The sequence below is a fragment of the Thamnophis sirtalis genome, unplaced genomic scaffold (genome assembly GCF_051295495.1).
Source record: "Thamnophis sirtalis isolate CommonGarterSnake01/CBP01778 unplaced genomic scaffold, rThaSir2_p1.2 scaffold_3, whole genome shotgun sequence".
Lineage (NCBI taxonomy): Eukaryota > Metazoa > Chordata > Lepidosauria > Squamata > Natricidae > Thamnophis > Thamnophis sirtalis.
Window position 1 is genome coordinate 166,785,779 of NW_028261383.1, and position 26,367 is coordinate 166,812,145.

A 26,367-nucleotide genomic window follows, 5' to 3' on the forward strand; every position below is an offset into this window, starting at 1 on the left:
CACTCTGGTTGCTGATCAGCTTCAACAGGAACTACTGTTTCACCGGGATGACTATGGCAGAGCTGAAAGAGGCGGTGGGAGACAGAGTGCTGATCCATAGAATGGCCAAGGGTCAGATACAACTGAATGGTTGACCACAATGATGATAGTTATCTAAAGCAGAGGTCTCCAACCTTGGCAACTTTAAGACCTGTGGACTTCAACTCCCAGGGCAAAGCTGGCTGAGGAACTCTGGGAGTTGAAGTCCACAAGTCTTAAAGTTGCCAAGGTTGGAGACCACTGATCTAAACCCTCAAGATTCTCTTCCCCATCCGAGAAGTTTGAGAGGGTTTTTTCCTTCAACCCCGCCCCCCTTTTTTTTTTGAAATTCCAGATTCTATGCAGGTACCCCATCCCATATCTCAGTTGCCTTTTTCCTAGTTTGGAGTTTATGAGCAGCAATATTGTTATCAATTTCTGAGCAGCCAAGAGTCTTAGTAATCAAAGGGGCCAATTTTACAATGATATAATTATAAAATACATAATAGAGTGTGTTGCTTTTAAATGCCCTCTGAATTTTTTTTTCAACTGGAAGCTACTGTATGCTCTAATGTACATGTCCCCCATTTTCCATTTGATGGGATTGAACAGAGTGGAAAACACCTCTGTTTTCAAGCAACTATGACTCCAGCTCTGTTTTAATAACTTGGATTTTAAAGTTCTTTGAAGCATATGTGTCTCTCTACTGGTCTCTGGCAATTCTAGAAGTAGCCAGAATAGAATAATGGTTAGAGAATTATAGGTTAGAGTTACAGTGTTTAATATTTCAAATGTGCACAGCCATTCATGATAAGGTCTGATAGTGTCTTTCCATCTATGTTAATCTGCTCAGTGAGGATAAATATATATATGTGTGTGGTGTGGGTGTTGTATGTTGCCTTGGAGGGAAAAAAAGTTAAATAAAAGAAAGTAGCAATAGCAATAGCAATAGCAATAGCAGTTAGACTTATATACCGCTTCATAGGGCTTCCAGCCCTCTCTAAGCGGTTTACAGAGTCAGTATATCACCCCCCACAGTCTGGGTCCTCATTTCACCCACCTCGGAAGGATGGAAGGCTGAGTTAACCTTGAGCCGGTGAGATTAGAACCGCTGAACTGCAGGTAACAGTCAGCTATAGTGGCCTTCAGTATTGCACCCTAACCACTGCACCACCTAGGCTAAGACAGTAATATAACATTGCCTTTTCTCACTGCATTTTCTTTCAAATGAAGTTCTTAGTTGCCACCTTATCTACAATCTATTAGTAGATTTCAATGGAAGGAGGGAGGGGGGGTTTCTCCTTCACTTGGCTATGATTACATCTAGTTGTGAAATAAAGTTTTCTAGGGAAAGCCTATTTTGGTCATGATTGATTCTGTATTATCAAGTTGGTATCAACTCTTAGTGACCCCATAAAGTCATAGACAGAACTCTCCCTGAGGATCTCTCCCTAGCCAGGTCTTTCAAGTCTTTGAAAAGACTAAGAGCCGAGGTGGCGCAGTGGTTAAATGCAGCACTGCAGGCTACTTCAGCTGACTGCAGTTCTGCAGTTCGGCTGTTCAAATCTCAACCTTCCATCCTCAGCCTTCCATCCTTCCGAGGTGGGTAAAATGAGGACCCAGATTGTTGTTGGGGGCAATATGCTGACTCTGTAAACCGCTTAGAGAGGGCTGAGCCCTATGAAGCGGTATATAAGTCTAACTGCTAACTGCTATTGCTAGTTTACCTCACAGTAACTAAATGCATTTACCTTGCTTATTGATCATCCTCTTTTTCTCTTTCCTTCCACATTTCTCTGCATCGGAGCCTGGACCAAGAGCTAAGTCTTCACATAGTATGCAAAATAAGATAATTTGAGCCTGGTTGTTTTTTTGCCTCAAGAGAAAATTCTAGGTTGATTTTGTTGGGCGATCCATTGGTTTCGTTGAACAAAATATTCTCAGGGGCTGGGTCCTTGACTTGACGGCTGTTGTCAGCCTGCAACCTGACAACCTATCTCAACAATTGCCTTTAGTGGGCATCGGGAAATATATAATGTCCCTCCTATGTAAACTATTTGAGTGCATCATTGCTCCATTAGTGGAAAGAAAGCTTTATCTAACAAAAGTCTATTCTAATTATGCTCAATGTAATAGCCTGCTTTATTTATTTATTGCATTTCTGTTATGCTACATTCTGACAAGTCTTGGCAGCTTACTTAATATAAGTAAGTAATGTGCAGATATTTAAAAAAAATATGTCCCACTTGTATTCAGGAGCTGGTCTTCTCTTAGCAGTGAGGCTTCTTTGGAGAATTTACTGGCCAGAGCAGCAAAGTGATTCTGCTGGTCTCTCTCTCTCTCTCTCTCTCTCCTTCTTCCAGCCCTCCAAGGGCCCCAGCTCAAAGTCCTAACATGTCGTCCCGGGTTCTACTCCGGCAGCAGCTCATGCGGGCGCAGACGCAAGAACAGGAACGCCGGGAGCAGCAGCAGGCAGCCCAGTTCACTCCTGCACCCGCTGCATCAGCTACACCGGCTATTTCTGTGAGCCCACTAACTCGCCCTGCACCTGCCCAGGTGCCTGTGGAGGTATTGAAGGTAAGAGAAAACAGGAAGTAGCTCTGCATTGGAGGGAAATCAGGTTTCATCCTAGCAAAAGGAGGTAGTTAGAAGAAGAAGTTGGCACCATGTCTTTGAGATTGAAAGGCCATCTGGAAGGGATTCTCCTTCACGTGAAATATTTTCATATTTACAGAGGATACACAATAAACTGGAACGGCTTTTTTGGAACCCTAAGGTAGCTTCTCTGCCCTTCCTCTTATTTTAGATCATAACTGCTTGGCCTAAGTGTCACCCAGTTCCATTTCCTTGCATCCATATCACTGTAGTCAGGGGACAGAGTGACACAGCTTCCTTCTCCATGCAAAAGTCTGAGAACTGCATTCTCTGATCAGGTATGCAGTGTATATCTTATTACATTGGACATCCAGAGTTCAACATTTTTGGCCACTCTGAACAGGAACTCTGGGAATTGGAAGTCCAAACATCTGGAAGGCCGTCGAGTTGGAGGAAACTGTATTATTTATTCCTTGTGTCATGTTGCAATTGGCTCCTGAGTTACTTAGAGTCCTGTTGCCTTCTGCAGCAGGTGGATGGAAGGCCACAACTCCTGGAATTCTCAGCAACACACGTCTCGGCTAGAGAATGCTGGGAGTTGAAGGACACACTTCTGGAGGGTGCCCAGGTGGGGTGGGGGGATCTATGCATTAGGTATTCCTTGGGACAGCGGTGATTGGCTACTGAGAATCTAGTCCTCCTGTTGGACAAAAGGAAAAGGACATCAATTTATGTCAGTGTTCTTTATGTCATCTATTTGTAAATATCATTTAAACCAACACAAAAGACATTGGCAAATTCTCTAAAAATAGATTTAAGATCAAGCTGGCTGGATGTCCATTTCCCTTGCTTTCATACCTCCCGATGCAAGGCTGTGCTGCAGGTGCAGTGGCACCTCTTCATCCGAGGGGCAAATCCGAAATGTACATTTGAAGTCATTGGGAACAGCATGGAGGATTAGTTGTGACAGCAGCAGTGGTGGGTTTCAAAAATTGTTGGAACCTACTCTGTGGGTGTGTCCTCCTTTGTGGAAGTGGCTTGCCACCCATGTGACCGGATGGGAGTGGCTTGCTGCCCATGTGACTGGATGGGAGTGGCTTGCTGCCCATGTGACCGGATGGGAGTGGCTTGCTGCCCATGTGACCGGATATGAAATTATGAATTAGTACTTAGGTCGGTCCAAGTAGCTATTCAGAAGTTAGTGGTTAGAAGCAATCATAAAGCAAGATATGGAATTAAAACCAGAAATATTTTGTTGGCTATTTGAAAGGGAGTATAATATATATTTAATTTTACACATGTTAGCAGCTGCTGGAATTGTGTTTGCACAACAGTGGAAAAACAGAGATATGTGAATGAATAAATATTACAATGTGCAGGAATAAATAAATTGACAATTAAAATCAAGAAGGCTTTGAGTACTTTTTCATGTGGGATTAGTTTTAGCAATTGCCAACTAACGGAAACAGAAATTAGAAATCCAAAAGTATGAAAGAAAACACCAATTATGTAAGGAAAGGCCCCTAAAATGTATAAGGAAATATTACTAGATCATTATTAATGCGTAGATAACTGCGGGACATTACACACCCACCAGTGGTGGGTTTCAAAAAAATTTGGAACCTCTTCTGTAGGTGTGGCCTGCTTTTCGGGTCCACTGGTGGAACCTCTTCTAACTGGTTCAATAGATTTGACGAACCGGTTCTACCGAATAGGTGCGAACTGGTAGGAACCCACCTCTGGACAGCAGTCTTGGCCTGACAGGCGTAAGCTTGGCTCCTTCTGTTAATTTGATTGCATTTGTGTGCATAGCGGAGGGTGAGGTTCCTATTCAATTTGCCAGCATTTAGGGACAGAGGTAGGCTTTCATCTTGCTAGGTTTGATGCGTTGCCTTCAAGGATTTCCGTGTGCTTGGAAAGCTGCAAATAATTGAATGGCACTGCCCAAGTGATGGTTGACTCATATATTTCCCCCCTCTTTTTCTCACTTGAACTCAGGTTCAAACCCACCTGGAGAACCCCACAAAGTACCACATCCAACAGGCACAGAGACAGCAAGTCAAGCAGTATCTTTCTACAGCTATGGGGAGCAAGATGTCAACGCAGGCATTAACCGGAAGTAGCCCTGGAGCACCCACCTGCTCCCCACAGGGTGTTTCAGGTCCTGAGCCCGCACCTGGTTTGGCTCACCAACAGGGAGTGGCAGGAAGCACTGGGAGTGCCCCCAATAGCCCTATGGCGATGCTCAACATTGGTTCCAACTCTGAGAAAGAAGTGAGTAGAAATTCCCCCTATCGCTTTCACCTCTCCTATTCCCACAGCCTTTCTTTGCCATTTCCCTCCATTTTGCTTGTTGAATATTACCAGTAGCCTCCCCCCTCCCCCTAATGTCAGATATATCTAATGCCGCATGCTCTCCTGTCTGTCAGATTGACGATGTCATTGATGAGATTATCAGCCTGGAATCCAGCTACAATGAAGAAATCCTGAACTATGGTGGCTTGCAGATGCCCAGCACTGTGAGTAGTTTTTGCTTTAAAAAAAGAAAAAGACATATGGATGCTTAAAGAAAAGCGGAGGTGGTGGGAAACCTAGATTTGGAAATTAGGATGGAACAGGTAATTTTTATTTTATGTCCTTGGTTTAAATAGGGAAAAAAAAAACTTGCGACATCATAAAGACTGACCAATGTAGGGTTTACATTTTCATAGGCCATAGTTTGACTTCAGCAAATGGAAGTTGATGGCATGAAAAGTACAGGTAGCCCTCAACTTACGATCACAATTGAGTCCAAAATTTATGCTGCTAAGTGAGAAATTTGATGTCCCATTTTACGACTTTTCTCGCCACATTTGTTAAGTGAATCACCGCAGTTGTTAGATTAGTGACATGGTTGCTAAGTGAATCTGGCTTCCCTATTGACTTTGCTTCCCAGAAGGTTGCAAAAAGGTGATCACATGACCCCAGGCACTGCGACTGTCATAAATGTGAGCGAGTTGTCAATCATGCAAATGTAAATCACATGATCCTGGGGCTGGTAAAACGGCCGTAAGTGTGAAAAATGGTCATAAATCACTTTTTTCAATGCCGTAATAACTTTGAATGGTCACTAAGTGAATTGTTGTAAATCGAGGACTACCTAAGGGAGTGGCAGCACCTTATACCTCCTCCCACTTTCTTTTTTCCTACTTAAAATACGGGATTTGTGCCCAAAATTTGTGGAATCTATTGCATTATAATAAAGAATGTTGGTGCCAGTGGTGGTTTCAAAAATTGTTCGAACCTACTCGGTGGGTGTGGCCTCCTTTGTGGGAGTGGCTTGCCACCCATGTGACCGGATGGGAGTGGCTTGCCGCCCATGTGACCGGATATGAAGATGCCGACGACACTTGTCAGAACCACCTTAAATTACCTCACACACAGCACTGGCATGCATAAGAATATGATGTAAACTTGTTTTTTAAAAGGCATCTTTGGTTTGCGTTAAAACAACTTCAACACACGCAATGTTCTGATTGCACCACAAATGCAGTAGTCATCCTTACCTTTCACAGAGGCACTGAGTTTTATAAATATGACCATGATAGTGTAGAATAATCATATCCAAGGACCAGTGGTGGGTTTCAAAAAATGTTTGGAACCTCTTCTGTAGGTGTGGCCTGCTTTCCGGGTCCACTGGTGGAACCTCTTCTAACCGGTTCGGTAGATTTTACGAACCGGTTCTACCGAATAGGTGCGAACTGGTAGGAACCCACCTCTGATTGGTGCCCATTAGTGGCTATGTTCCTTGGATAACTAGAGCTGGTGGGGGGGGGGGAAGCTGCTGTAAAAGCCAGAAGTGGGAAGGTTATTTGACCCATAGGTCTTCACTGTGCCATAAGATACTCTATTGGTTTTGATCCACCAGACTAGTAGGATGACTGCTCTGCCACTCTCCAAATAGATTAATTGCTTGGTATAAAATGTGTTTGAGAGATAGTGAGAAGTAAGTAAAGTGCTATAAAAACAACCATTTTGAAAATATCAGTCATTTGTCCTCACTAACGCAGTAGAATCAAGTACACAAAAAAGATGAATAAAAATTTTAAAAAAATGTTTTTATTTTAACCCTAGTGCTTTAAAAAGTACGTCTCCAGCCCCTCCAAGTGGTCGTTTTTTTAGGCATTCTTAGTAAATGTCATTCACTAAAATTAACCTGTTACTGAAGATGTTTTTACATTTTATATATTTTTAACTTCTGTTTCGATGTCAAAGGAGTATAGTAGCAATAACACTAGCACTTAGACTTCACGGTGCTTTACAGCCTTCTCTAAGTGGTTTACAGAGTCAGCCTATTGTCCCCAGCAATCTGGGTCCTCATTTTATCCACCTCGGAAGGATGGAAGGATGAGTCAACCTTGAGCCTGGTGAGATTCGATCTGCCAAATTGCTGGCAGCTGGCAATCAGCAGAAGTAGCCTGCAGTACTGCACTCTAACCACTGCGCCACCGTGGCTCATTTATTTCTTCATGAGAGCATCCTATTGGCCATTAAGATAAGCCAACATGAAGTAGTGAACAGAGTTTTGGACTGGACTGGGGAGATGTAGAATCATACCCCCATTCAATGGGAAACAAGCTCCCTTGGGGGTCCACCCATAGCTCTTAGTTTCCAGGTACCGCCTTCTGATTTAGATTGGGAGGTCTCAATTAGAAGGTAGATTAGAAAGTAGGCATCTCACAGTACAGCAAACCTTCCTGAGCTGCTGGCCTGGAAGTCCTTTCAATTATTTTCTGTTCTCCACAGCTACCAGTTTCGGGAAACCTCCTGAATGTATATGGGAACCCAGGAATCATGGAACCAGCTGTAACTGTCAGCAACTCCTGCCCGGCTGACCTGCCCAATATCAAGAGGGAGATGTCAGGTACTTAACTGGAGGAATTGGAAACATGCCAGAGTTGAGCATGTTGCAAGGAATGAACACAGGGATATAATCAGAGTTGACTATGGTAGGCATTTAGGAAGCGAGAGTTTAGGATTTGCTCCCCGAATAGCTGCTAGGAGATTATGTCTCTTTCTCCACACAGGAGGAAAGATCAGTGAATTTTTTTTCCCTTTTAAAAGTTGTAAGAAGGGTTTGGGGTGTGTGGCACCATAATGCTACCATATCTGGCATCTTGATTTCCTCTAGTCTCTAGACCCATACAGAAAGTGGCTGGACATGGTGGGTGGCTTTATTATCCTTCCTGTCTCATTTTGTGCCCCTTTGCAGAAAATGAAACCAAAGCATTTCTGAAGGAAAGGCAGAAGAAAGACAACCACAATTTAAGTGAGTGACGTCTTGGATGAACTATCCGTGGCTTTCTATTTTGGGTTTGAAGTGGATATTTCAGTACTGAGAAAAGGGGCAAAAGCGTTTTCATGTCTACGAGACCCCTCTTATATGTGCTTATTTGCTCATTTTGGTAAAAGAAAACTGGGTTATATGAGGTCAGGGGTGTTTTGTCCTATCTCCCCTGATTGGTTTTTTCGGATTTCCATAGAGCAATAGCAATAGCAGTTAGACTTATATACTGCTTCATAGGGCTTTCAGCCCTCTCTAAGCGGTTTACAGAGTCAGCATATCGCCCCCACAGTCTGGGTCCTCATTTCACCCACCTCGGAAGGATGGAAGGCTGAGTCAACCTTGAGTCGGTGAGATTAGAACTGCTGAACTGCAGATAACAGTCAGCTGAAGTGGCCTGCAGTACTGCACCCTAACCACTGCACCACCTCTGCTCTTCTACATGATGCTTTTGAATAGGGACACCAGAGCTTAAAACTTACAAATTTCTACAAGCAAAGCAGGTGCTTTGATCACTAAGTTCCAATCTCTTTCAAATCAGCAGGACTTTATTCTGAGTAAAATGAGCAGGATGTAACAAATCAGTTTTTTCTCCTTCAAGTGGGGGAGTTTCATCAATGTGTGCGCGTGCACAAACCAGAGAGAATGAGAGAAAGAAAACCAGTAGTAAAATTTGGTGAAATTGGGTATAATTTTTCTATATTAGCCTGGTTTATGGTGTCAGTATTTTTGTGCAGAATTGGTTTGATTTGCTTGCTTGCTCATCTTAAATTTTCAAAGCCTGAGAGTAAGATTCAAAATTTTGCAGAACTCAATTCTAATTTTGCAGAATTCTAATTTTAAATTATAGTATAATAAGATATCCATCATTGATAACAGAATGACACAATCTCTGAATAGCGTAATTGTATTAGCAGTTATAAAGGTGCTGGTGTGGTCAGTAGACCAGTCACAAGTACTGTTTTTATGATAGAGAGAAACAAAGAATGGAAAAGGACTTATAAGAGGGCAAAGTATGTTAAAAATTTGTAATCTTCTACAAGTAAGAATAATCTCAACTTCTCTATATATGACACATTACACAGCAAGGCTGATTCATACGGCTTCCAGGAAAAGAGTCAAGAAACTAATTAAAAACAACAGATGAAATGTCTTGAACAAGCAAAATTCTCCAATGTTTTCTATTAAATATTAACAGCCTAGCATAAATATTTAAATAGTGGCTAGTGGTTGGGAAAGGAGGGAAGGGGAGAATTCAAAAGTCCCCTTCGCAATATTTTTTACTTAGGTTCTATTTTTCATCTGTCTTTTGTATCTTGCTTTCTTCATCCTTTTGTAATATTTGACGATATGCAATATATTAAAATACATATTTTTAATCAGTTAAGCATCCCCCTCTATTTTAATTAGGGTGTTAACTTTTGGGAGAAAAGAAAATGTATTGTGTGCTTTCTTGGGAGAAGAATTTATTTTCCCTTTTTTGTGAGATAAAAAATTATTTATTTTGTGTCCCGCCCTCCCAAACATCAGACCTCTTTAACTGAATGAAAACCCATGTTTAAACTTCTACGTAGCATCAAGATTTTTGGGAAATCCTTTTCAGGTTTAACATTTTTATTGGGTTATGGAATAAAATAAGATACAAAACAGGAAAGTGAATAGGAAAATGGTGGGGAGGAAGAGGGGGAAGAGAAGTGAGAAGTGAGGATAAGAGAAAAAAAAGAAACATTAACTTCTGACTCTCTCTGTTGCAGTAGAATAAGGCATTGGCATCAAATCACAACTTTTTGTTTTTTCATAAGCCATTTCTATAAAAATCTATCAATCTAATTGGTAAAACCCAAAATCAAACTTTCATTCTTTTCCACTTCAAGCACAAACTTCAAAAGTAGTCTCTCCAAGTGGAAAGAAAAGTACTTATATTCTTTTATTTAATCAAAATAGTCAGTTTTGCCATTTTAGCCAACTCCATCAGCTTCTGCAGCCATTCGCCCGTGGTAGGAATCGCAGTGTCCTTCCATTTTTGTGTATACAATAGTCTTTCTGCTGTCAACATACTGTATATCAGTGTTTCCCAACCTTGGCAATCTGAAGATGTCTGGACTTCAACTCCCAGAATTCCCCAGCCAGCATTCGCTGGCTGGGGAATTCTGGGAGTTGAAGTCCGGACATCTTCAAGTTGCCAAGGTTGGGAAACACTGCTGTATATAGTATCAAAATTCCAAATTTTTTCTCCAGGTCTTTTTCCATTAGGCCCAAAAGGAAGAATTCTGGTTTCATCTTTATCTCCATTTTCAAGATTTTGTGTATTAAAATATGAATCATAGTCCACATTTTTTTTTTTGCTTTATTACATGTCCATCATAAATGAGAAAAAGTCCCTTCTTTACTTTTACTTTACTTCCAACATTCATTTGTCATACCTTTATAGATCTTAGATACACTATATTGCCAAAAGTATTCGCTCACCTGCCTTTACTCGCATATGGACTTACTGTAAGTGACATCCCATTCCTAATCCATAGGGTTCAATATGACGTCGGTCCACCCTTTGCAGTTATAACAGCTTCAACTCTTCTGGGGAGGCTGTCCACAAGGTTCAGGAGTGTGTTTATGGGAATTTTTGACCATTCTTCCAGAAGTGCATTTGTGAGGTCACACACACACTGATGTTGGGCGACTTTACGTGGCCTACCACTTCGTGGCTGAGTTGCTGTCGTTCCCAAACACTTCCACGTTCTTATAATACAGCTGACAGTTGACTCTGGAATATTTAGGAGCGAGGAAATTTCACGACTGGATTTGTTGCACAGGTGGCATCCTATCACAGTTCCAAGCTGGAATTCACTGAGCTCTTGAGAGCGACCCATTCTTCCCCAAATGTTTGTAAAAACAGTCTGGGTGCCTAGGTACTTGATTTTATACACCTGTGGCCATGGAAGTGATTGGAACACCTGATTCTGATTATTTGGATGGGTGAGCGAATAGTTTTGGCAATATAGTGTAGCTTATCTGGTGTTAAATACCAACAATGCATCATGGCAGTTAGACTTATGTACCGCTTCATAGGGCTTTCAGCCCTCTCTAAGCGGTTTACAGAGTCAGCATATTGCCCCCAACAACAATCCGGGTCCTCATTTTACCCACCTCGGAAGGATGGAAGGCTGAGTCAACCCTGAGCTGGTGAGATTTGAACAGCCGAACTGCAGAACTGCAGTCAGCTGAAGTAGCCTGCAGTGCTGCATTTAACCACTGCGCCACCTCGGCTCTCATCTTATACACATTTTCTTTTACGGTTTTTGGAAATCTTTGAGGAAATTTTTTTCATAGTGAATAGTGAAGTTAGTAATAGTGAAGGTTTTAAGCTGAAAGATCCAGGTAATCTAAGATCCATTATTATTGAAAGCAAAGATCAAGTGACTTCATTTGAAAATGACTTTTAAATTAAGCAGATGTTGGCTTGGAAACTAGGGATACTATACTAGGTGAGCTTGTAAGAAGTTGATTCATGTGGAGAGCGGACTATGGAAATCTTGGTTTTGACCTTCTGCATTCCAGAAGTGGCAGAGAAAGTAAAATGATATGGCTACTAGGCATATAACACTGAAGAAGCCTGAGGTAGAATAAGCAGCCGGGCCAGTATGTAGGAGATGCCTGGGATTGGCCTATCATTCATTAGGTGGGGGTGGGGGTGGGGAGGAATGGTTCCACCACAAATCCGCGAAGCCCTTATCCGCGGAGACATAAGCGCGAAGACTAATTTGCGCCGTTCTAAGCGCTAAGGAAAAACGCGACCCTACCGCGATGACATAATCGCGGAGGGCAAATCCGCGCATTCCCAAGCACTTAGTACCCTAACCCTAACCCTAATGCTAAACCTAACCCTAAACCTAACCCTAACCCTAACCCTAACCCTAAACCTAACCCTAAAACAAACCCTAAAACAAACCCTAAAACAAACCCCTAAACCTAATCCTAACCCTTACCTTAATTTAAATTGGCTTTCTGCCGCGGTGCCATTTTACAGTGTCCTTCTGTTGCTGCACTGTTGTCACGGCGGTGATGACGCACGGTGATGATGTTGCGGCTTTAGCGCCGCTATTTTATCACCACGATTTTGACGAGCGCGATTTTGTCGTGCCACGGGGGGGGGGGGAGATTAGTTGATACATTCCTTTCTTTTTTCTCTCTCTACCCAGTGTTGCCTTTTGTTAAACATTTTTCTGTGCTAGATCCCGGGGCCCCATCATTCAGCTGTGTTTAAGGTCCAGTGCAAACTCAAGATTTTATGCAAACACAGGAAAGATTCTGTGTGCAAATTCAGGAAGGAGCTGATGTGCTTCGTTGGAATACGGCACATTCCTGAATTGATTTCTATTGATAGAATTGGAAAAGAGGTGAAAGTACTGACAACATAATGCATTTTGATGAAAGGTCTTTTTTTGGACGGAGACAGTCAAACATCAATGTTCCTGTGATTTCCAAAAAGAAGGACACCAGCTGTAAAGCTATTACGCCCTGCGTGTGTCAAATGCAATGCTCATACAGCTTTGATAAATTAACAAAAGCAACATTCTGCACAATAAAAATGAAGAGCCTATGTAGCAGAAAATGAGACAAGACCAGCTCTTTGTCAGAGGGAGAGGTTTATTTGCGCAAAGGTTCAGTAGCGATTGGTCAAGCAAAATCTGAACCCCGAAGGGCAGTTGTTTACAGTCTTTTATACTCTTAGCCAACTTATCGATCACCCCAAAGTACCTGGCCTTCCTGTGTCATGTAGACCCCCTTCCTGTGTCATGTAAACCTTGTACACAATCTCCCAAAACAGAGACGGGACATCCATTACTCAATTACCTCCCCACAGGGGGTATTGATACCAATATCCTGTTTCATTTGTTTTAGTTAGGTGAAGCAAACAGAACAACTAATCTTAAGGGTAATTAATCCTTTTTCCCATTCCACATGGTAAAGAAACTTTAATACCCAAATAATTTGTCTGGTTGTCAAATTCTCTTTTACCTATGCTAAGAATGTAAATAGTAAACATAATAAAAGTATAGCCATGAAAGCCAGCTTGGTGGCCTTGGGCCAGGCACTCAACTCAACTCAGTCCAACTCAACTCACAGAGTTGTTGTGGGGAAAATAGGAGTAAGAAGGAACATTAGATCTGTTCACTGCCTTGAGTTCTTTAGAAATATAACAAAGGTGTGATATAAATTAAAAAATAAATAAATAAAATAGCAATCAGTATTGGATACACAATCCAGTTGTGTCCAATTCCCAGAGTCTGCCTGGACAAATCCCTGCAGATTTCTTGACAAGGTTTTTCAGAATTGAATTTCCATTGCCTCTTTTCTAAGGTTGAAAATGACTAGGCCAAGGTCATCCCGCTGTCTTTGTGCCTAAGGTCAGACTAGGACTCACAACCTCCCAATTTTTAGTCTGATGTCTTAACTACTACATTAAACTGGCTCACTGAATAGTTTGTGTTGTGCATAATTTAGTTCCCTGTTGATTATGAATAATGAATAAAGAGAGCCCTATTTTCCAGCCACTGAAATAATTTGCATCTTTATTTTTAAGAATAGTTATATGTCTGTCATTGCCCTATTTAATCGTTTCAGGCCAGATCAAAATTATTTGTAATTTCATGTTACTACTAAGAGCCAGCCCCCCAATTTAAAAACGTAGTGTTAAAATACTTGTGGCAAATAAAATATTTTGCTTGCTTTGAAAAAGATTGCAGTATATCTGAGTTCTCTTTAAAGATACACCCCTGCTTAGAAACCCCCCCCCCCTTTCTACTTTTCAGTGGCATTATTTGAATAACAGAAGCCCTTGGAGAACAGCCTCAGAAGAACTTAAAGCAGATTCATGTGGGTTGAGATTTTTGACATTTTGCCTTTATACTGTGTTTCAAAATATATGTTTAGAACCATGAGGCTGGGAACCTTTGCCTTTAAAGAATCTGGCAAGTTGAATTTTGGGCCCAAGAATAATTCCATACAATCACAATATATACCTAACTTTGAAGGTAACTTGGCATAATGCGGGATTTATCTAAGGAATGTTGAGAGGTTCATTTGGATGCTGGAAAAATTAAGACATTATATGCGTTTATTATTAATAGATGTAGCAAAAGCAGGGGGCCTCTGCCTCTTACACAACTTTCTCTTTTTGCAGTTGAACGTCGTCGGCGGTTTAACATAAATGACCGAATTAAAGAACTGGGGACCCTAATCCCCAAATCTAATGATCCGTAAGTATGACAGGTTGATGACAACTTGTTAATCGAAATGAGCTTTATCTGCAAAAGGGACACAAGCCTTGTGTAGGCTTCATTGTGTATTCTGCTGAGTTTCTCTAAGTGATGTATGTAACATGTTTTAAAAGGTGATTTGATTTTGATATAAAGTCAACTATGTTATATTTATACGGTACATAATAATAATCATAGCCAGTTGTGATTTATTTAACAACCATTTAACTAAACACAACTCAGTAAGTGTAGAAATTATCTTGCGAACACTTCAGTAATTAGTGATATATAACACTGAATGCATGAATGCAATAAAATGGTGAGAGAAACAATATATATAGAAAGTGTAGCTGTGCTTTCATTACCTTGAGAAGCCTGTGTTGTTTCAGTCAGACAGTGACTATGGTTCACTTCCCACTGCTGATATAAATGAAAGGTTTATTCAGGACTGAATGTTGTCTTTTGCCCAGGCTGACTGGGAACATTGGAGGTTTAGCAGTACAACACATTTGTAGGGCCCAGTTGAAAGAAATTACCTTTACAGAATCAAATGGAGTAAGATCTAAGGCGTGGCACGACAAAACTGCGCTCGACTAAAGCGCGCCCGATTAAACCGCGTCGCTGACGTCATCAGCAGGGCGACAACAGCGACCGCGGAGAAAGAAGGGCGCTTTAAATAGCGCTTTGAAAGCAAGCCGATTCAAGTTAAGGTAAGGGTTAGGTTTAGGGTTAGGTTTAGGGTTAGGTTTAGGGTTAGGTTAAGGGTTAGGGTTAGGTTTAGGGTTAGGTTTATGGTTAGGTTTAGGGTTAGGTTTAGGATTAGGTTTAGGTTTAGGGGGGTTAGGTTTAGGGGTTAATTTTAGGTTTAGCGTTTACAGCGTGCTTTTTTCTCCACGCTGTTGTCGCGCTGTGATGACGTCAGCTACGCGGTTTCGTCGAGCGCCCTTTAGTCGAACGCGGTTTTGTGGTGGAACCGATCTAAGGATGCTTAATTCCTGACCTCTTATCTCCCCCCTGCTGCAAATTTTAGGGAAATGCGCTGGAATAAAGGGACCATCCTGAAGGCCTCAGTAGATTATATCCGCAAATTGCAGAAGGAACAGCAACGCTCCAAGGAGATGGAGCTGAGGCAGCGTAAATTAGAGCAAGCTAATCGCAGCCTGCAGCTACGAGTACAGGTAGGAGAGCTGCTTGAGGGGATGGGATGGAGACAGGGCAGCTCAGGCCAGAGTCTCATAAGCCTGTCTGTAACTTCCTCCGCAGGAGCTGGAACTTCAGGTCCAGATGCATGGGTTGCCTTTGACTTCCACCCAGGGCCTTCTGGCACAGTCCTTGGGAGGAGATCCAATTCCACCATTTGCGGAGTCCTTGGATCTCCCCTTTTCAGCTGAAGAGCTGGGCCTGGGTCTCGCACTGGGATCTGATGGGGGAGCCCTGCAAGATGTTCTCATGGACGATGGGGCTGCGCTGTCCCCACTGGGTGCCTCCGATCCACTCCTTTCCTCTGTCTCTCCTGGTGCCTCAAAGGGCAGCAGCCGCCGTTCCAGCTTCAGCATGGAAGATGATTCATGATGGCAGCCCTTGGATGGAAGAGCTGGAAACGGCTTCACCATTTTCCATGTTTTGTTCTGACCCATTGCAGACTGTCGCTTACACTCATCAGCTTCAAATCTTGGAGCTGCTGTAGGCTAGAACCCTCTGGAAATACCATTCCTTACATAATATTCTGTATTTTTAAAGGTGTCCCTTTAACAAAAAGGAGGAGGGCTCATGTTAAGCTTTCTTCCTATAGAAGATGGGCTCAAACCGTGTAGTACCAAACTTCCTTCTTAATGCGGTAGAAGCAGAATTTTGTTACAAATTGTAGGACAATTTGTATGTTAACTGCACCCATTAAGGCTCAGAAGCGCAGTGTGATAAACTTGTGCATCTCCTGTACCTATCTAAACTTTGATAGGGTGTTGCTTTAATGCTGTGGAAGGAGCATGAAATCGCAAACCTTAATTCCTTCACTTTAACCTTTTACTCTAGCATCTTTCCTGTATATAATTTGGGAAGAATTGGGAAGGGAGGAGAGGAGGAAAGTGAACTTCTTTCGTAACATTTTTGGAAAGCAGAGAGCCACTAACATTTTTTTTAAAAAATAAGAGAGAGCTTTATTTTATATAGATATTGGACTTCTTTAGTTGTACATCTCAGCCTTTTCCTGTCATTGTTTCCCAAGTTTTACTAAACTGCCACTTTCTACTTTGCATTTAATATTTGAATTGCTTGGCACTCTACTTCATGCTGCGGCTAGCCCATGTGGAGGGGCAACACTACTACTTGGAACTTCACTGGACAATGGTGCAGGGCAAGGAAAAGTAAATAACATTCTTGGAATTGCACATGTAATTATGGAAGAGTCACGGCTACTCAGTAGGAATTAATTGCCACCTTCCCTGTTTTTTTGTAAGATAAATGAAATTGTAATCAGGTTTTTTTTAAACTAATTTCTTGCTTACCAGATTGATGTTAGCAGAAACCCAGCAAATAGAACTGTTTGCTGATTTGTTAGACTAAAAATACTGGAAGCAGATCTATGCCCTGTTCTCTGGGTGTTGAAAAGAATGGGCAAAAATTGTTGCAAAGACAATCATTTGGGCTTCACTGGAAACTTCGTCACCGCCATGTGTATGAATGCTCTTAAGAAGATATGATGACCCTGTTCCAAAAGGTTGTCTGAACACACAAACTCTTGGACCTCCAATATTATTGAATGTCTAGATTTAAATAGTTGCTTGGCACTTCTGTTTTTCAGGAAGGATCACTGAATCTGGGAGGAGCTTCCTAAGAGGGGTGGAATCCGAAGATGCACGGGATGTAGACTGAACTTTAGAGGATGTGATAATGTAGGTAGCAATTTGGGAAGGAGAATTATGAATATCTGGCCAGCTTCTCATCTGAGATCTTCTTGAGCAGGAGACAAGGAAATGGGATTAGGTGGTCAGTGTAAGTGAGATGTTGCACAGTGGTATTTTAGCATGTTGGCAAGAAGAAAGATGGCAGAGGACAGATTAGCTTGGAAATACAGTATTAGGTTGGACAAGTGGTTTTGCTTCTTAACAGGAATGGAGTTGGACTGTTCAGGGTATGAAAGAAGGGGAGAATTGCAAATTTGAGGAAAATATTTTTCTTCTTTTGTGGATTCTACATCCTTAATGACCCAGACACCACTTTCTATTGTTTTATTTTGTATGTTTAAACATTTCCAATTACCAATAATTACCAATAGAGGCTTCTAAACAAATAAATGAACAACGACCATTTTCTACAGCCAGTTATGCCACTTGTTTCATCACTGTGTCTTGCAAAATTTGAGGTGTCTCAGTTTATTTTTTTTTAAAGCCGTATCTGGTTGATGTTCAAAATAATTAACATTTCTGATGCTGGAAAAAAGGATCTGAATTCAAGCTGGTGAAGACTCATATTTATGAACCTTATTTTACATAAAGGATGGCTGAGAAAACATTTGTTCCACACTTTGATAATAATGTGATTTGATCTCTGGGTTTCCAATTGACCCCAATTATTTTAGATTCTGTTCTGAAGTCAGCAACAGAACAACAACAAAAATTCAGATGCAATCTTAGTAACTGATGTGTTTTGTCCAGGCTTTTATTAAAGACTCAATAAAATCAGGGTCACTAAGTCACAGAGTGTCACATTTAGGTCACACTTGGCATTCAAATGCACATTTGTGATTCTAGAATGCTGAGTGCATCGATTTCTGATCATTTATGAAGTCCGTTATCTCTTCAAACTCTCACAAATAAGGGATACATTCACCAAAGTTCATGAATACAGTCTGTGCAAGAGAAATTATATAAATTAAGCTTTGTCACCAGCCATTAAGGATTAAGCATGTTTCATAAACGCTTATATAAACGCTTATATAAATTAAGCTTTGTCACCAGCCATTAAGGATTAAGCATGTTTCATAAACGACGTTTGTTTGTTTTTATTTACTGAGGGTTAGGGACCTGATTTTTAGACCTTAGCACAGGAGTGTCAAACTGGCAGCCTGTGGGCCATGCCCACACCACTTCCACGAAAGGGAAAAAAATCGTGATATGTCATGTGACGACAACATGTGAGTCAGCAGGCTTTCAAGGAGTCAAATGTTTTATTTACAAAAGAAACCGTTAAGTCGCAGGAAAGGTAGATATGGCAAAATGAAACTATCTGTTTACAAGGAATAACTTTGGGTTTAAATGGATTAAATATGCATCATAAATTGATGCATATTTAATGGATGCATGGTTTGCCATATACTCAATGAATGATAAAGCTAATACAATTAACTTCTAGTAGCAAGTTTTCAAAGGACAGGCAAGTCCTAATTTGGAATACAGTTACATTGAAACTCTTTTATCACTTGAGAAATTAGGAATCTCTCTGCCTTGAGAGCATAATGTTTATGGCAAGTATGTTTCATGCATTTTGAGAAGCTGCTAATGGCTGGATCAGATAGCTTTCAAGGCTGGTAATCTTATTTGCAGTGGTACCCATTCAAAATTATAACTAGAAGAAGCCATTGCTCAATATTGTATTGACTTCCCAATATTGGTTATTATTTCAGATAGTGGTGGCCCTCCCAGAGGGATTTATTAGACTAAAGTCTAAATAGATGAATTCTTTACAGAAAAAAAATGCAGATTTTGAGTTCACAATGTATTGTTTATAATTTGGAAAGTTAGAAAAATCCAAACTGATTACATGGATAAAATAGAAGATAATGATGGAAAATTTAGTAGATTAAATTCAAACTCTATAATCATCCACTTAATGGGATTAGTGAGTGGGCCTCAAACGTTCAATCACAAGGCAAAAATGAGGGAGGGAACAGCTGCAGAATGGGACTTGTTACATGGATCAAGCTTCCATTTAATTTGTTCACTGAAAAATAAAATAGTATTTCACCTACTTTATTTTATATTGTGTGAAACAAGCCTATCTGGTTTAGTATGAGGCATGAATAGCTTTAACAGATGTAATTGTCTTGTATAAGTCAAATAAGACCTAGGAATCTTCCGAAGAGACTTTATTTCCCTGTGAACATTTGCACAACATGAAGTATATTTGGTTTGGTATATATATTTAGGATTATCACCCTCGCAGCACATTCGTCTACTCCAGTGTTTCTCAACCTTGGCCACTTGAAGATGTCCGGACTTCAACTCCCAGAATTCCCCAGCCAGCGAATGCTGGCTGGGGGATTCTGGGAGTTGAAGTCCAGACATCTTCAAGTGGCCAAGGTTGAGAAACACTGGTCTACTCTACATCATTTGCAATGTTATTGAAGGAAAGAGGCCTCGATCGCAATTTAGTTGGTATAGGATTGCAGCTTTCTTTCCTGCAAGACGTGCCACTGCGCGGCTTTTTAGCCGTTAGCATTTTCGTTTTGGGGGAGCAGTTCTTGAAACACCCCGTTTTGTAGGCAAAAGATTTCGCCTCCATCCTCCCGATCTCCAGGAAGATCGCGAGGGGCTGCTGAAGGCGATACGATTAGGCGCACCCTGCCAATTAAAGCGCTTCCACGCCAGAAGTTCCTCCTAAAAGGGATCCAGACAGAACTCGAGATGTGACCCACCCCCAGTGGAGGCAGAAGAGACTCTTGTCACCCCTCCTGGCGACTTTACATCTAATGCAGGAGAGCATAACTGTGACGTCACCCCAGGAAGGAGGAGGCGCGTTTATTCAATTGTTCTCGATCACTTCCGAAGTCGCCTCCTTCGCCCACTTCCTCGGCCATTTCGCTTTCATCTATATGGCACAGCGGGCGGCTGCGCCCCTTTATTTCTATGAGCTCAATCACAGCTACTTCCGGCATCTCTATGATCCCGACGGGAAAACATTTGGATCCTTTCTAGGCTTCTGTTTTCTATGGGAGCATCCGAACCGCAGTACTACACTTTCTCCTCTTACTCACACCCACCCCCGTCCCTCCCTCCCTCCTTCCTCGGGCGCCAAAGCTCCGCTTGTGAATCATCCTTCTTCATTAGTGCCCTCTCACATCTCTATGCCTCTTCACTTCCGGTCTCCAAGCTCCAATCCGCCGGCTCCGCTTGTTCCTCTCTCTCTCTCTCGCTCTCTCTCCGGTGCAGAAAAAAAAAGAGAGAGAACGTCTCTCCAAACATCCGTCCTCTCTCCTCTTCCCTCTATGATATCTTCTTAAAGCTATCTCGTCATCCTCCTCCACGAGTGGGCAGGGGCAGGCTGGCGATTCCTTCTTCCTCTCTCTCTCTTTTGGATCGTACCAAGCTGGAGCCGAGCCGGGGGGGCGGCGGCGGCGGGGGAGGGAAGATGGCGCAGGCCTTGTCCGAAGAGGAGTTCGAGCGCATGCAGGTGCGTCTGGCTGGCTGGCTGGGGAGGTAAGGGAGGGGGGGGGGTGGCGGCAAAACGAGAGATGCCGGCGGGGACCCGTGAAGCATCTTCGGAGCAAAGGGACGCGAGTGGGGCAAGGGACGCGCCTTGGAGGAGTGGGCTCCGGTCCCGGGAAGCTCTTCCAGCGGAGAGTGGGGCGAAGGGTCGGGGGTGCAAAGGCGAGAGGAGGAGGGGGCGCCATGTCCTAAGAGCTCTGCATTGGAGGATACGTCTCCCCCCCCCCATACGAACTAGAGCAAAACCGAGTAAGGAGCGGAGAGCCCTCCGCAGCTGCTTCCCCGGCTCCCTTGCGCACATTCCCCGCAGTCGCGCTTCGAACCTTATGGGGACACCTCGAGGCTCGTTTAAAGCGCCCGAAGCCAGCCTTGCCCCCAACTGGTCTGTCTGGACTACACTTCCCAGGATCCCTCCGCAGGGCAACCTCTGGAAGTTGTAGCAGCTGAGCACATCTGGAGGACAGAGACGGTGGGAGGCTGCCTTTGGGATTTGCATTCATTCATTAAGAGGTCGGGGTGGCTAGCTGGCCCCGAGGGCGTAGTTAAATCAGGTTGGCTTGGAACAGAGCCGCCGCCCCTCCTTCACTCGAGACCGGCATTGAGCCCTTGGTTGGTATTGCATTGTTTCATTTTTGCTCTCCGCCCCCACAGATGCGGAACTGGCTAGTCATCACTCTACTGGGGTGGGAAACTGAGGCTGGTGTCTCTTTAGGGCAGTGTTTCTCAACCTTGGCCACTTGAAGACGTCTGGACTTCAACTCCCAGAATTCCCCAGCCAGCGAATGCTGGCTGGGGAATTCTGGGAGTTGAAGTCCAGACGTCTTCAAGTGGCCAAGGTTGAGAAACACTGCTTTAGGGAGACTGTATAAGAGAAGGAATCTTTCCAGAGACGTTTAACCCCCCCAAGCCCATCCCCGACATTACAAACTGTGCTTATTCAGCATCCCTCCTTTTGCAAAAGTGTTAAAGAAGCTCTGCTCTTTCAATTGTATACCAACCTGGTATAATGTCTGGGTGTTTCAGATTACCAATCCCAGTTACAGACCCCACAGTGATAGAAGTTGAACATATTGGGTGTGCACTACGTTGTGTGTCTTTGTGTTTACAGAGTTAATGCTTACAGACACACCCACCCCACTGCCCCAAGTTGCATTACTGTGCATTGCTTGTTTTCAAGGTGGACTGAGAACCCATTTCAGCTCTTTTCTGCAAGGGAAGCAGTGTCCTTTCTTTTTTTTCTCTTGCCTTTGCACCTTTTCCAGTTGTAACATGATAAAAAGTGAAGAATGTTCCCAGTTCAAGATGTTCTATTGCAGTGTTTCTCAACCTTGGCGACTTTAAGTCCTGTGGACTTCAACTCCCAGCTGGCTGGGGGACTCTGGGAGTTGAAGTCCACAGGACTTAAAGTCCCCAAGGTTGAGAAACACTGTTCTATTGAATACAGCGAGAGCATATGTTCCATCCCTCCTTTTTATTTCTTGCCTTGTGATCACAGCTAAAACTCTGCAGAGTATAAATGTCTACTGATCCTTATTTAATCTTTTGCGCCTGGTGGAAAATTCTACAAGTGAAAGAGTTGATCAGTTTTGTAACCAGTCTTGGTGAGATGGGCAGCACAGAGGTTTAATAATATTTTTTTTAAAAAATTCAGCATATGTGGACACTGTACATTTTTTGCAATGCCACGTGGAACTTGGCCGATTATTGGTTTTCTTATTATTGGCTCAAACTAATATTTTTACCTCGGATAAATTTTTGATACCTGCAGAGTTCTTTGCAACTCTCTGCTAATAGGACTTTCTGAAAGTCCAATTACCTCTTGAAAAAGCACCTTTGGGACAACCATGACCTGGATGACTGAGAATCTCCATAGACTTCTCGGTTAATACTTCATTTTTGTTTGGTGCTGAAGTACAAATATCTTCCTAGAGGGAAAAAGCAGGTTAATGTGGATTTTTTTCCTCATATGTTCAGCACAACTTGAGAATTTCTGGTGTTCTGAGGAGGGTGCAGAATTAGAGCAGAGATATTAGCTATCTTAGTTATTGCAACAGCTAACCTTTGTGATTGCCAGCCCAGAATTAGAAGTATGAATGTATGCTGCGATCGGTTTGACAGAAGACTCACTTGGAGTGTAGTTTTCAAGGCCTTATAAGGGTAGAAGAATAAGTGGGGAAAATACCCCCCCCCTACCGAATTTATAAGACTAAGTTTTATAGATCATAATACAGGGCAATAGAAGCCTTTCCATTTTCTTTGCATCCTCTTTCTCCAACTCTTAAAAGCCAGTCTGATTCACTGGATGAATTTTGGATAACTGGGTTCAAAGCCTCCTCAGTAATGGCACTTCTGGACTAATATTTATCTCGTTTTGTCAGTCAGGAATAATACAGAGTTATTTTAAAAGTAGTTAAGAATTAGTAGCAATGTTGCTCACAATTTGCAAAAGGCTCATACGCACTGCATCTCAAGCAATATATGTTCAGAGCCCAAGCTTTGAAATGAACTGTTGGGTTTCCTGATCTCAAGCATAAATCTCCCAATGCGTCATGGCTTTAGTTCAATTCCTTGGCTTGACTTGGCAGTGATTCCCAGACTTGGTTCAGACTAGATTAGAATCCTTTTTTGTAATCAGGAGTAAAGCATGCAGAACTGACGTTGCCCTCCCGTCACTCTCAGTGGAAAGATGTAGGGTTGTATGTACAACATCTGAATTAATGGATATGTGGCATACCCCACAATGGTCATGAAGCTAAGCAGACATCTCTATCGAAGAGACTGCTGGCTCCTGCCTTAATCTTCATTAAAAACCAAGCTGGCCTTAATCCTGCCTAGTCATCTATATGACATTTCCCTGTAAGGTTGGTTTTTATTAAAATTGTTTCCCCCGCCCCCTCTCGGTAGGCCCAGTTACTAGAACTTCGAACACAGAATTACCAGCTCTCTGATGAACTCCGCAAGAACGCAGTTGGTAAGACTTTCTCCTCAATTCTACTTCCTGAGTGACACTATGATCTGAGCCATTACATTTTGTACCCAGTGTGAAAGCATCAAACTGTCTGCACCTATTCATATATGCTTACATTTGCATATGGTTGTGCTGGTTCAGTCATGCTGGTTTAGCATGACTCTTGCAACATCTGGAATTCAGAGGAAAGGCGTAGTAGAAAGAAAAGCAGTGGAACGAATAGCTATGAAAAGTTACAAGAAATAGCTAGAATGCAAAACTGGCCATAGAATTCAGTTCCTATTTAAAAGAAATGGCTTTCTCAGCAATTTGATTGTGAAGTTATGTTTGAAGATGCATAGACCAGTGTTTTTCAACCTTGGCAACTTGAAGATGTCTGGACTTCAACTCCCAGAATTCCCCAGCCAGCGAATGCTGGCTGGGGAATTCTGGGAGTTGAAGTCCAGACATCTTCAAGTTGCCAAGGTTGAAAAACACTGGCATAGACGATGTATGATGAAATCTTAGGAGCAGACAGATTTCTTATGGTTTGAGAATAAGGCTCCGGTGCCTATTCAGCACCACATCCTTCCATGCAAAGAGCAAAAGCAGAATAAAGTTCTCAGGAATTTGGCAAACACATATTTATTCTGTGCTCAGAAAACTACTGTGAGAACATTCACCTCTTTCCCCCTTCCCTGTATCTTCTCTGGTTCTTGGAGAGAAAATAAGATTTCATTTAGTTTTTTGTTTCTTCTTGTTATTCCTTTATTGATTTTCCCATATTTAATATGACTATGTTTTCTGTATCATTTTGAAGTGTTTAAAAATCTTTTAAAAAAAATCAATTAAAATCAATTTATAATTAAAACGATCCCTTGTGTATCTTGCTGCAATACTTCTCAGGCCTCTTCAGCTGACTGCAGTTCTGCAGTTCGGCTGTTCAAATCTCACCGGCTCAGGGTTGACTCAGCCTTCCATCCTTCCGAGGTGGGTAAAATGAGGACCCGGATTGTTGGGGGCAATATGCTGACTCTGTAAACCGCTTAGAGAGGGCTGAAATCCCTATGAAGCGGTATATAAGTCTAACTGCTATTGCTATTGCTCTAAGTCTGATGTGTCTTTTATTTTGGTGCTCGCAAGGCCAAGCAAGTATGCATTGCTGCATAAATTCTTTTACATTTGGGAGACTGATAGAACTGAGGGCTAGTAACAGATTTTATAAGTGCTCAGAATGTTTTTTAAAAAAATTTAGGGTCAGATACTATATTTTATATCTTATTCTACATGTTCAGGATGGCAAAAGACAGGTGTTCTGTTTCTACAATATTTTCCTAATTATGATTTGTTTTTCTCTTGATATTTTTAGAATTAAATGTGCTCCGACAACGCGTCTCCTGTTTAGATAAGGACTTTGCTAAGGCTCAGAAGGTAAAGTGAGACTCTTAAATGGAATAATGGGTGTATAAATGCATGTTGGTGTACATTAGTATAAAATGTAATTTTCCTTTGAGGGTAATATCACCAAGGTATCACAGAGCATTAGTGGACATTTCTTGTTTTTTATACTGTACTCTGGATAAAACTGGCTAAAAAACTCATATAACTTAAAATGAAAAATTGTGATACCAAACTCTTCCTTACTATTCTCTTTTACATTCAAATATTTTGAGTTTTGGTTTCAAATGGCGGCCAGCTGCAGATTTTGCAGATGTGATTATATCAGATCCTGGAAACAGGAAATTTCTAGCAAACAACACACCGATCCAGATGTTTCTGCAAATGGAAGACAGGAGGTCATTCTACATGTGGAATGGTTGAAGGGGGGAGAGAGATCAGAGAGGAAGATGATCTGCACTTTGCCTCCTGAAATGGCCTGGCCTGTTGATTCCTTCTTTTCCTAGCATGCCTTCTCCAAATGTCTTGAGAGACTGAGGATCTCATAACGGAAGGTGTAAGTGAAATGTTACACAGTTGCTGGCAGGCTTAATGTGAGCCAGGCTCTTCTGGAGTATATGCAGTTGAGCCTACTAGGATCCTTGAAAGGCTGTTGACCGGACCAAAATGCCTGTCCACATTTTAACAAGAGCATCGAAGAAGCCTACGTGGAGGAACTTCTTCCCCCAAGAAGAAATGCAACTCATAAATTTTCCTGGATCCAGTGTTTGGGATGGGAGGGATTAGGCATTGTTTATGCATTATACCCCTTATTCTGTTTTTCATGCAGAAGTGAGAAGCTTACTTATCAGATCCCGATTAGAAAGCAGTGGGAAGTTTATTTACTTTACTCTCTTACACAATAAATATTTCATTAATTGGGGGGAAAAAACCCAAATATTTTGAGTTTTAAAATGTTGTACAATAATACTTGTGGACAATCTTCTCTCATATTGCATTCCCATTCCTAAACGGTGAAAGGGATTTTAAAAGAGTTAACCAAATTCAAAATCTATAATTACAGGAGTTTGTATTCATTCTTCATAGGATTTGGGAGTGTAAACAATAAACAGGATTAAAAATCAGAATGTTGTACAATTGACGCTGTGCCTGAATCTTATTGGTGCTTTATTAACAACTTTCTCTCTTTCACAGGCTCTGAATAAGAGTAAAAAAGCTCAGGTAAGGTGTCAGTATATAGTATCAATTGCCATGTTAAGCTCGATCCTGCCTGGACCATCTGCCATCACTTGTTTCTAATATTTTTGTTTTGCCTCTCACTTCTCTGCAAGTCTTCCTTTCCTTCTCCCAGATGAATTTAACTTTCTGACGAAACAGAATTTAAGCAATCTAAACCAAACAGGG

General features: G+C 41.9%; 2 protein-coding genes across 3 annotated transcripts in view; both read left to right on the top strand.

The window, feature by feature from the left end:
- TFE3 (transcription factor binding to IGHM enhancer 3) overlaps positions 1-17,515 on the top strand; it is a 48,640-nt gene extending 31,125 nt beyond the window's left edge. For both annotated transcript variants that reach the window (XM_087710779.1, XM_087710780.1), the window contains exons 3-10: positions 2,382-2,595; positions 4,612-4,887; positions 5,043-5,132; positions 7,399-7,516; positions 7,865-7,921; positions 14,121-14,196; positions 15,227-15,374; positions 15,460-17,515. In XM_087710779.1, coding sequence (XP_087566905.1) covers positions 2,382-2,595; positions 4,612-4,887; positions 5,043-5,132; positions 7,399-7,516; positions 7,865-7,921; positions 14,121-14,196; positions 15,227-15,374; positions 15,460-15,768 — 1,288 coding nt within the window. In that variant the 3' untranslated portion in view covers positions 15,769-17,515. The remainder of the gene's footprint in view (positions 1-2,381; positions 2,596-4,611; positions 4,888-5,042; positions 5,133-7,398; positions 7,517-7,864; positions 7,922-14,120; positions 14,197-15,226; positions 15,375-15,459) is intronic.
- Positions 17,516-20,340: 2,825 nt separating this feature from the next.
- The window catches only part of GRIPAP1 (GRIP1 associated protein 1), a 94,382-nt gene continuing 88,355 nt past the window's right edge, over positions 20,341-26,367 (top strand). Inside the window, exons 1-4 of the mRNA XM_087710781.1 lie at positions 20,341-20,583; positions 23,523-23,589; positions 24,935-24,996; positions 26,158-26,184. Of these exons, the coding sequence (XP_087566907.1) occupies positions 20,542-20,583; positions 23,523-23,589; positions 24,935-24,996; positions 26,158-26,184 (198 nt within the window). The 5' untranslated portion in view covers positions 20,341-20,541. The remainder of the gene's footprint in view (positions 20,584-23,522; positions 23,590-24,934; positions 24,997-26,157; positions 26,185-26,367) is intronic.